Below are 10,144 nucleotides of genomic sequence, written 5' to 3'. Positions count from 1 at the left end.
TAAGAGTGTGTTAGTGAACAAGTGGGACAGTATGTATTGAAAATTGAAAGGGAAAATTGATTGTGTTACTTTTGCTCTTCAATCTCGTTATATCTGAAGATATATGTAAAAGGAGTTATAGTCGATGTAATCAATTTAAATGTTCAATTTTTCCTTTCTTACAGTTGGTTTACTTTGAAACAGAATTTCTATTCAATAAGTAACATCTACAAAAATATTATTATTTCACTATAATAAATTGATAGACAAATTGATGATTCCAAATATACTTCATTAATCGCTATAGAGGTTATGCAAAAGTGTAAAATATGAATAGGATGTGTTGAGCAGGGATTGAAATACTTCCATAGTCATTGGATACATTTGACCGACTCGAATCTGAAAAAATAAAAAAGACTTACATTTATATATGCATACAGATACATTATTGGTGATTTGCTACAACAAGAATTATAGAACTGAGACATCTAAAACAAATATAGGTATATGCAGCATATACAGTGAAACCTCGCTATAACGAATCTTGGTAGAATGAATATCCCCTTATAGTAAAATTTTTGCTGAGTCCCTTGAAAAAATTTTGTTTTCCACACAGAAATGCTCCAGAAATTTCGAGCATGAAAACCTTCAAAAAATATTGACGGTTAAAGTTATTTTAGCTCGTGCCTCCTTATAGCGAAATGTAGTGCGTTGAGTGCATATTGAATTGTGGTCAAAATAAGTTATCGGGCCGATTCCCACGCCACAAAACTGCAATCAAAACCCTTCAAATATTTTTCAAGGTGAAGAATTATGCGATTATGTTTGAGGATTTCACACCTGCATAAAATATCAATTGATTGATTTATTCAAAATGAGCGTGAAAAAACTAGGTTAGTTAGGCAGTGCGGACTGATCTGTAAAAAAATCTCACTTAGACCACTAGGGTCCATTAAGTGCCGGTACAATTATATGTATTTGGAGTAAAAGCTATTATTTTTTTCTAATTCTTAATGCACATCTTCGCGAGTTTTAACAAGCCGTCCAGCCTTTTGTCAGCAATATTCTTCAAATATGAAAATATGTTGATCCTAAGCACATTTGTCGATCCCTACAAGAGCTGCCCCGGCAAAGTAGGTGTTCCAAAGTATCCCTAGCATATGCTTCGTTGCATTTATTACACGCATCACTCTGGACTAATCCCCGTTTGTCTGCGTGATGTGGGGTTGGATAGTGCCCCGTTAGTACTACAACCAATATTTTGCAGTCTTTCCAAGACAGTGATGAAATAAAGTTTGCAGTTTTCGTATTCTAAGCCCTTAGCCTAATTTCGCAGTTTTGTACGAGGTTGAGTACTCCCATATCGACTGCGTTTCCAGAGTTAGTTCCTCATTATTTAGGTGGTCTGAAAGACTTTGGGATATCAAATGGCGGATAAAAGACAGTCGCTTCTACTCCTTTCCGCATTTTGAACCCATCTGTAAAGAAATTGTATGAATGGTATGTGGAATGTAGACTTTTCTAAAGGTAAAAAAACTAAAATAGCAGAATATTTTTGCACCAATTGAAATTTTGTATTAATGTATTCATTAATAAAACATCTAAACAGTGTATAATTTTCTTTATTGCTTGATCAGCGGGAAAAAAACTATACTTCTAAAGAATTCTTTTTAAAATTTCACATTTTTCGTTGTTCGAGGTTTTGATATTCTGTAAATATTTATAACGAAAGCATAGATATAATGATCGGCTCTAATAATAATAGTAACAGATATAATGAAACATTTGTTACATCGAGGTTTCACTGTATTATAGACCATGCTTAGAACGGTAAGAGAAATTTTTTTATTGATTTATCCATGCTTAAAGAAATCATCAGCTTATTGAGGAAATAAATATGGTAAAAAAATATGTGTGGTGCTGAATTAATCACCCAATTATTCTGTTTGTATACGATACCATTTAATTAAATTGTGATTATTTTGCGCCACCTTGTATATATAATCTTACCATCCACTAGAGCCACATATCCAGAAAATCTTAGTGGCATACCTGTATAGCTTATACCAGAAACATATAACATAAAGTGTGTCTTCTATAAAAATATTTATACTATTTAATTATACTTATTTATTATATTTTTTTCTAGGTTCATTGCAAGTGACACACTATTTTTCAGGGGTGAAAATTCAGGGGTTATTTTTCGAAAATTTGGAAAAAAGTATAAATAAAGTGCTTTTGGAAAATTGTATAAAAATATTAAAGTACGCAATGATGTTTCACTCTAAAAAAATTCTGTACCAAAATTTTAGACATTAAATATATCTTAAAATATTTGAATTTGTTTAACCCTAGAACGTCATCCTTATTTATTGTACACTAACGTCATCCTTCGTCATTTTGACTACGATGTATTTTAAAAAGCTGTAAAAAAAGTTGTCAACAAAAATAGGTATCAAAATTGATTTGTTATTTTTATTTAGATACTTTAAAATTAATATTTAACGAAACTCATAAAATTTTATTATTTTTTTGGCGTAAAATTAACATTGAACAGCCTTCTTTCAATTGGCATGGTTTTTTAAACAACTTATTATATAACATTTCAAATAAAAAATAAATCACATTTTTATCCATTAAGTCTTATAGTTTCTTATAAATAATACATTAAACTAAAAAAGGAACATTAGTTTTAAGATAAATTATTTCATATAAAGCATGAGTCACAAACTTCTATTTTGTGCTCGCCGCACAGCCTTTTCTTGCACTTTGCACAAACGACGTTTGTCATTCTTCGTTTAGCAGAAGGACAAAAGGCGCATATTTTTCTTTTTCCAGTTGAACTTTTTGGTATTTTGTTTTCAGATTCTGTAGATTTATTTATTTGAAGTTGATTCTCGATATCATTTCTCACAGTGGATGTTATTGTTGGCATAACAAGCCTGTCCTTTAGTTGCTCTTTTATGAGTTCCGCAAAAAGTTTTTTCATAAAATTAACGCGATTTAGTGGCTTTTGACCACCTTGAAACACATTATGGGTATAAATTATATATGAATTAATGAAAGCTATGTTTAAAATTCCGAAAAATTGACATAATGGCCATCTGTTAGTTTTTCTTGAACAGCTCATAACACTGCACATCTGATCGAATGTATCAACTCCTCCTTTGGTACTATTATAAAACTCCACCATGTTGCGTTTATTTGTATTGGAATTGATAGTGCCCTGTTCGTTACATGAGGATAAAAGATAAACCATTTTGTTTGGCTTCGGCTTATACGATAACAATGTTAAGTTGCTGTCGTAGCAAAACATGGCCGAACCGCACTTACGACCCTGTTTTTCTTTTAGCTGAACTGGAATATCTCTTTTATTTGACCGAAGAGTGCCGACAATTGTCAAATTGTATGGGCTCTGCCCTAATGATTTTGCCAGAGGTATTGAAGTGAACCAGTTGTCCATTGTAATATTTCGGTTTGAGCCATGTACAGTTTTCGTAAGCTCTTTCACATAGAACTCTCCAAGAGGCATTGTAGTATTGTTCGAATTTTTGCCCAAATATGGAATTGCGTCCACCATATACTTGGTTCCACTATCACATAACATCACCATTTTAATTCCATATTTGGCAGGCTTATTCGGGATATACATCTTGAAACTGCACTTGCCTCGGAAAGCCAAAAGCTGTTCGTCCACTGTAAGGTATGGACCAGGACTGTAATTTTCCCTGCATTTTTTTACAAACATTTCCCATATTTTTCTGATGGGTGCGAATTTATCACCCACTAATTACAGGCGCAGAGATTTATCGTCGAACCGCAGGCAGGACATAAGAAATTGAAATCTGGCTTTGGTAAGAACGCTTGCGTAGATGGATCCAGAATAACACCTGTCAAATAATTCCTCCACAGATAAATGCTGATCTTTTTTAACAGCGGTCAACACCAATATACCCATAACTGCATATATTTCATTTGCATTTGTGTTACGTCGTTGTGTCTGATCCGTATTTGCTAGTAAGATTGATTGGCGTTGATTTATTTCAACATTTGTCCACTTTACAACTTCGTCGACGATATCTCCTGTTATGAACAGTTTGAAACAGTCGAACGGATCAATTACGTTTTTACACTGACGGGTAGGCCCTCGACTTTTATGTACGATATTTAGCCCATAATGATGAGTTGTACCTTTAACTGATGACCATTTATGACCATTTTTCCCTCGAAGTATAGTTTTCTCACATGTAATAACGTTATCTTCATCCTCATTAGTTGCTTCATCTGATGAGCTGGTGTTTGCAACGAAATCCTCTTCCTCAACTTCTGTGTCACAACCTATTTCACTGTCATCGCTTTCAAATTCATCGTTGCTATCACAACAAGAGAGAAATTTCTCAATTTGTTTATCTGTTAGTGATTGTTGATTAGCCATTTTAGAGTTACGATAAAATTATTCGTACTAAAAAAGTACCCCGTCAAAACTGGAAGTTACACAAACGTCATCTTTCGTCATTTTGACTACGGCAAAAAATTATAAGCGAAAAAAAAAAATACTTACAATGTGCGTTGTTTGCTGTACGTCTTCATCCACCAACAGCTTCTAACCAACTAACGCTATCAGAAAAATCAGACCAAAACAATCTAAAAAACCCGGTTTTAATTTTAAAATAAAATCGCGCGTTCCAGTTTACTTTTTATTATACTTAAATCTACAAATAAATCAAGATAATTTAGATAATTTAGAAGAATTGACGACAATATCCAAAGTACGAGTCTATGAAACCTACAAGAATGAGGGAAAAGCTCCTGGCCAAAATTTATTCGATTCTACTGAGCTTTTACCCAACAATTTTCCAAGTATAAATATGATACATTCCATTCAGATATGTGTGAGGGAATATCTCCGTAGAAAAATGAGAGGAACCCACATTTACATAATATGGGATAGCCAGGTGGCTACAATCACATCAAAAATGACATCTGATTGCCTGAACCTCTCAGCATGTTAGGGAACTTCAACACAGTATACACAGGTTCCAGGGCACGAGCGATATGAGGGAAATGAAATAGGTGATCATCTAGATAAAAAAGGGGTAAACGTGCCTTCAATTGGTTCTGGGCCTTTCCGTGGCCTTACAAAGGACCATATTAACGAATTTCTCAGGAGGTGGGAGGTCAAGAAATTCGTTGAACCCTGGCGAAATTCTATCGGTGAGCGACAAGCGAAAAATTTCCTAACGCCGGACAGAAGAAATTCTGATAAGCTACTTTCACTCAGCAGGATAGACTTCTAACTGGTCACTTTAAAGGCCAGTTTTAATCTCAGGCTACAGTACCACTTAAACGAAATTGGCCTCGCTGAAACCATCATTTGCTGATTCTGTAAAATGGACACTGAAAATTCAGAACACATTCTTTGTAAATGTCCTAAGCAGAAAACTGTTAGACGACCTTGGTTGTATTGCCGTGCATTCATATAAATTATGGAACAATAAGCTCCAGAATTTGCTAAAAATTTTAATAAGTCTTAAAATATAGGGGTGTTTACACAATAAACTACACTTACTTATGTGTCTCAAGGGGCAATTGAAATGACTGGTCAACATTTTTAGGTGGTCATAGAGGTAATAATCGAAAAAGAGGACATTTAATAATACATAAAATTTACCTGTAATGGCCTTTGAGTGCGTCCAATGAAGATGAGTAAAGTTCGCTTGAAACGTTGACTGCAGTTGTACCACTGCATTTCATAAGCGGCATCGGATACGAGGAGGCTCTAAGAGTAGTCGAGAAAAAAATTACAACGTACTTACTTATATACATATACACACTAGGCTAATTCACGTTTGCCTTTAATAAACTGTACACATTATGAGCTATGATTGAAAAAAAATTTACCATTTCCAAAATACCATTCGCTTGCCAGTAATAGGTAAAAAGCACATACAACATTGTGCCAATATACATGACAATAGAAACTTTTTCGGCATTTGAGTTGGTCTGGGAAATTAAGAAAAAAAAAATAAAGATATGAAAAGCAAAATTTAAAAGTCAACAAAATTTTAAGCGATTTACTCACAATATTTATGCAGAAGAGCAGCGAGCAAATAACGCAGCTAAAGAGTAAAAACTCGACCAGTACTATATAGGTAACCAATTCATTAAACGCCTCTATATATCTTTATAGTAAATAAAAGAAAAGTTAGATTTCCAGCTCTTGAATAGCTCAGTGCAATAAACAATTAGCGATTTATGTAATGTAAAAATTAGTTAGTGCAACTTTTCAACACATACATATCAAATTCCATAGCTTGGAATTATTTGAATAGTTTCCAGTTCATATGTATTCAAAAGGCATTGGTTTCATACTCACCTCGCAATCCTGGCATGGTAGGCTACATGCGTACGGAGTGATTCGAAAAGTTCCGGCTCGCTTTTGTGCTGCATATTCTCGCATAGATTTCTGAGATTTCTTTGCAATATCTTTAGTGCTGCTTTGCCGAACATTGCGAAGGAGGCGAATAGACTCACATAAGGCATATACATGGAGGTTAGACTGAAGGGACAAGACAGTTGACTAAAGTAGAAAATTTCATAAAGCGGAGAGCGTGTAACATCAAAGAAGGGTAATGCAACGCCGAACGGATGAACTGTGAGATAAAGCGGATTGCAGATAAATTCGAATAGTTTATGGATAAAATGCGCATATTTTAAAGAAGGTAGATTGGAAATATTGCTAAATAAATATAACATTTTACACTTAACTGTGTTAAGGAATTGAATAAATGCAGGAATGCTATGTAAGTGATGGATTCTAAATAAAAATTTAAAAATTAAACTTTACCTCCGTTTGTATAAGTACGAGATAACTCGTAGTTGGCTTCCTGGAAGGGAAATCATACTACGAGTTATCTCGTAGTTGGCAGTCAACGTGTTAAGGTCTGTTTTGTTTTTTATATTTGTATCTTACAAACAACTGTTCTGCGTTATTTTTCTTAACAGAAAATCTACTATGCCAGTCTAAACAGCCCTATTTTTCTCCCTATTTTATTTGGTATCTTAGAATCTTTGGCGGCAGCCCTTTACTGATCAAATCACCGGCTGTTTCTGAGCTGCATAAGAACTATCGATATCGATAACTATAGTTTGACAATGATTTCGATTGATTATCAACTAAAAAAAAGGAGTTTGAAATTGCAGAAAAGTCCATCTGATTTTTCAATTTTTTTTTCTTTAATTTAAAAAAAATTTAATATGCTATAAAGCTGCATACCTTCTTAAAGTGTTTCTAGAAATTTAAATTAAAAAATTTAAAGATTTTTTTTTTGTTTGTATAAAGTTTGAAATTTGGTTTTACATAATTTTTAACTTACAATGAGCCATGCAATTAATCAACATATAAGAAATACAAGAGAAGTAGTCGAAATAGGTCAAAATTATGAGATGCTATTATTTTGCGATTTATCTTATATTATATTATAATTTAATATATTTATTATAACATATAATTTATTATTATAAACAGATTATTATATTTAACAATAATAAAGCAATACTAATACCAAAAAGAAAATTATCTTTTATTCAAAAAACAAGAACGCTCCAAAAAAAAAATTGCATACCTGAAATGTTTCTAAAAGATCTGTTTGAAATATGTGATAAAAGTTTGTTAATTTTTCTTAAATTTTTTTATTTTTTCTATTCTTTATTACTTTGCATTTTCGATTCCTATTTATCGCCTCCACATTTTTAATAATCTATGATACTTCATGCACTCCATGCAACAGAGCTATAATTTTTCTTTTTTACCGCCGACTCTATATTCAATAAAATGTTTGCTTATAAAAGTATTGCTTTTTATACATGGTTAGCCGAAAAAGTCTATAAAAATTTAAATAAGGAAAACAGTATTCGAAAAGAGTCACTTTTTTCCAATATTGTGGGCTTTTATCTCAATACACTTCATAAAATATTTCTCTCTATAAGATTTCGGCAGCCCTAAAAGAATATGCGCTTATTTAATCAATGATCTTATTTTCAACCCTAGTCTCTTACCGGCGACCGTTACTCATTTTTGGAAACAGGAAATAGTTTCTGAGGACTTTATCTGGAAAATATGCTGAATGGGGAACAACTCATAAACCAATTCAGGCAATAGTGCCATTGCGAGAGCACCGAATGCGTTCGTCTAGTGTCAGAGCGCTTTTTTTCTCTACAGTGAGCCAACCGCAGTAGTTGGATAGTTGAATGACAGATAGCCAAATTCGGCGAAATTGTGTAAGAAAGTTTCGATGATAGAACTTATCAAACTTTTGTTCGGTGCGTGTGATGATGGCAGTGGTGATCTGGAGATTTGATACAAATGGTATGGAAAATATTAGTTTGCTATTTCAGTTGGATGATTAATTCACAAACCAAGACCCACCAATACTTATTATCAGTACTTATTTTAAAACCGCAAATCTTTATTAAACATATTAAAAAAGCACTGCGTTAAATAGCTATAACAATTAAAAAAAAATAATAATTGGACTTTTTGGGTGTTTGGCCGAGCTCCTCCTCCTATTTGTGGTGTGCGTCTTGGATGTTGCTCCATAAATGAAGGGGCCTACAGTTTTGAGCCGACTCCGAATGGCAAATGTTTTTATGAGACGATTTTTCATGGCAGAAATACACTCGAAGGTTTGTCACTGCCTGCCGAAGGGCGACCGCTTTTAGCCAAAAACAAAAAAAAAAACATTTTCTAACATTTTGGTGTTTCATGCACGGAGACTCAAACCTACGCACTTCGAAATGGTAGTGACGTACCAACACATTCGGCTTATCCGTGCTTCTTAATTAATTTTTGTAATATTTTTATAAAAAAAATATAGTTCATTGTTCATTGTTATAAAAAAACCATAAAAAATGAAATTTCGAACTTTGCGCAAAGTAAAAAAAAAAAATCCAAAAATTGTCCTCAAAAATTTCACACTTTTTAATCAGAATTTAAAAAAAAATATCGGTATATACGATATTTATTGACAAGTGAAATTTTGAGTTCAAACACATATACCTCAAGAGTTTATTGGCTCACCTTCGTGTGTACTTACTTCTCTTCTCCTGAAATAAGGGATATGCCACCGCCATAATCAGGTCCATAAATGAAGCTGTTAAATTGAAAATGGATATTTTTCTTGCCGTCTTAGTGGCTGCTGCCAATACAGTTTTTGCATATTCATCTCCAGTGGCCTAAGTAATTTTTATTTGAAACCGAAAATTGCATACAATAATTTTTATGTTCTTTGTGTTTTTTTTTTTTTGATGAAATAATAACGCAATTTACACCCTCATTTAAATCACTTCATACTCACTTGTATATCGTCATATAGTATTACCAATTCTCGCATAAGTGCTTCAAATTTATCTCGATTCTTGATGACAAGGCACGTTCGCAACAAAGCATTGAAGATGGACACCGCAAAGAAGGTATTCAATATGAAAGTGGCCACATCACCCCATTGTTGATACAAATAAACAAATTGCATTGCGTTCATCAGGCATACTGGCGCCACAAAAGCGATACAACGACGCGAATTGCGCGCAATGAGCACAGAGAGAAATTTCCACAACTTCACGTTTATCGACAGCAGTGGATTGTCCTCAATGCGAGTGGGCATACTCAAAGCCAGTGATTTCTAAGGTGATGTTATAAAGTGGAGTTTGAAATTTTAGCGGAAGTGGAAAGCTCACACTCACACACCTAAGCCAAAAAACCACAAGTGCCCGCAGTAGGAGCCGAAGTTGCAACTGAGGTTGACAAAATGTTTGCGTTCACTCAAACTCACACTTTCACTTAAATACTTGGATGCAGTTGATTTCTCGATTGCTCGTTTGGTTGATTGCTTATTTTGTGGCTATTTGTAGTCTACTTTCTACGCCGTGCACGTTTGCACTTCCTCTGCTACCCAAGTATATTAGCACACTTCTTCTTTGCTGGTCATTTGATGCCACTTAAATAGCTCAGAATGAGAAATCGTGGCATGTCCTTATTTGTTATGTTTGGCAAATATAAAATTAGCTCTGGTTTGGTTTGTGTGTCAATTTAATTAAGTAGTATAAGGCGTGTAAAGTGACTCTGTGCTTGTAAAATTTATATGTATATAGATAGGCAAAGAAGAAG

At 33.7% G+C, this 10,144-nt stretch overlaps 1 protein-coding gene across 1 annotated transcript; it reads right to left on the bottom strand.

The window, feature by feature from the left end:
- Window positions 1–273: 273 nt before the first annotated feature.
- On the bottom strand, window positions 274–9,641 carry LOC128866658 (odorant receptor 43a). The gene is made up of 7 exons (XM_054107559.1): window positions 9,336–9,641; window positions 9,075–9,213; window positions 6,356–6,632; window positions 6,062–6,161; window positions 5,881–5,982; window positions 5,651–5,758; window positions 274–378 (listed from the first exon to the last, which is right to left on the bottom strand). The coding sequence occupies exons 1-7, from the start codon at window positions 9,639–9,641 to the stop codon at window positions 274–276; spliced, it is 1,137 nt and encodes a 378-aa protein (XP_053963534.1).
- Between the last annotated feature and the right edge of the window lie 503 nt (window positions 9,642–10,144).

Source organism: Anastrepha ludens, chromosome 6 (assembly GCF_028408465.1).
Source record: "Anastrepha ludens isolate Willacy chromosome 6, idAnaLude1.1, whole genome shotgun sequence".
NCBI classification, from domain to species: domain Eukaryota; kingdom Metazoa; phylum Arthropoda; class Insecta; order Diptera; family Tephritidae; genus Anastrepha; species Anastrepha ludens.
Note: the sequence above shows the minus strand (reverse complement) of the source record. Positions and strands in the feature narration are given on the sequence as shown.

What these genes read in the sequence shown, in the direction of transcription:
- LOC128866658 (XM_054107559.1), bottom strand. Translation starts at nt 9,641, where the DNA reads ATGCCCACTCGCATTGAGGACAATCCACTGCTGTCGATAAACGTGAAG. An exon ending in TACTATATGACGATATACAA is followed by an intron (nt 9,214 to 9,335) that starts GTGAGTATGAAG and finishes AAAATTACTTAG; the next exon opens with GCCACTGGAGATGAATATGC. An exon ending in GCACTCAAAGGCCATTACAG is followed by an intron (nt 379 to 5,650) that starts GTAAATTTTATG and finishes TTATTTTTTCAG; the next exon opens with ATTCGAGTCGGTCAAATGTA.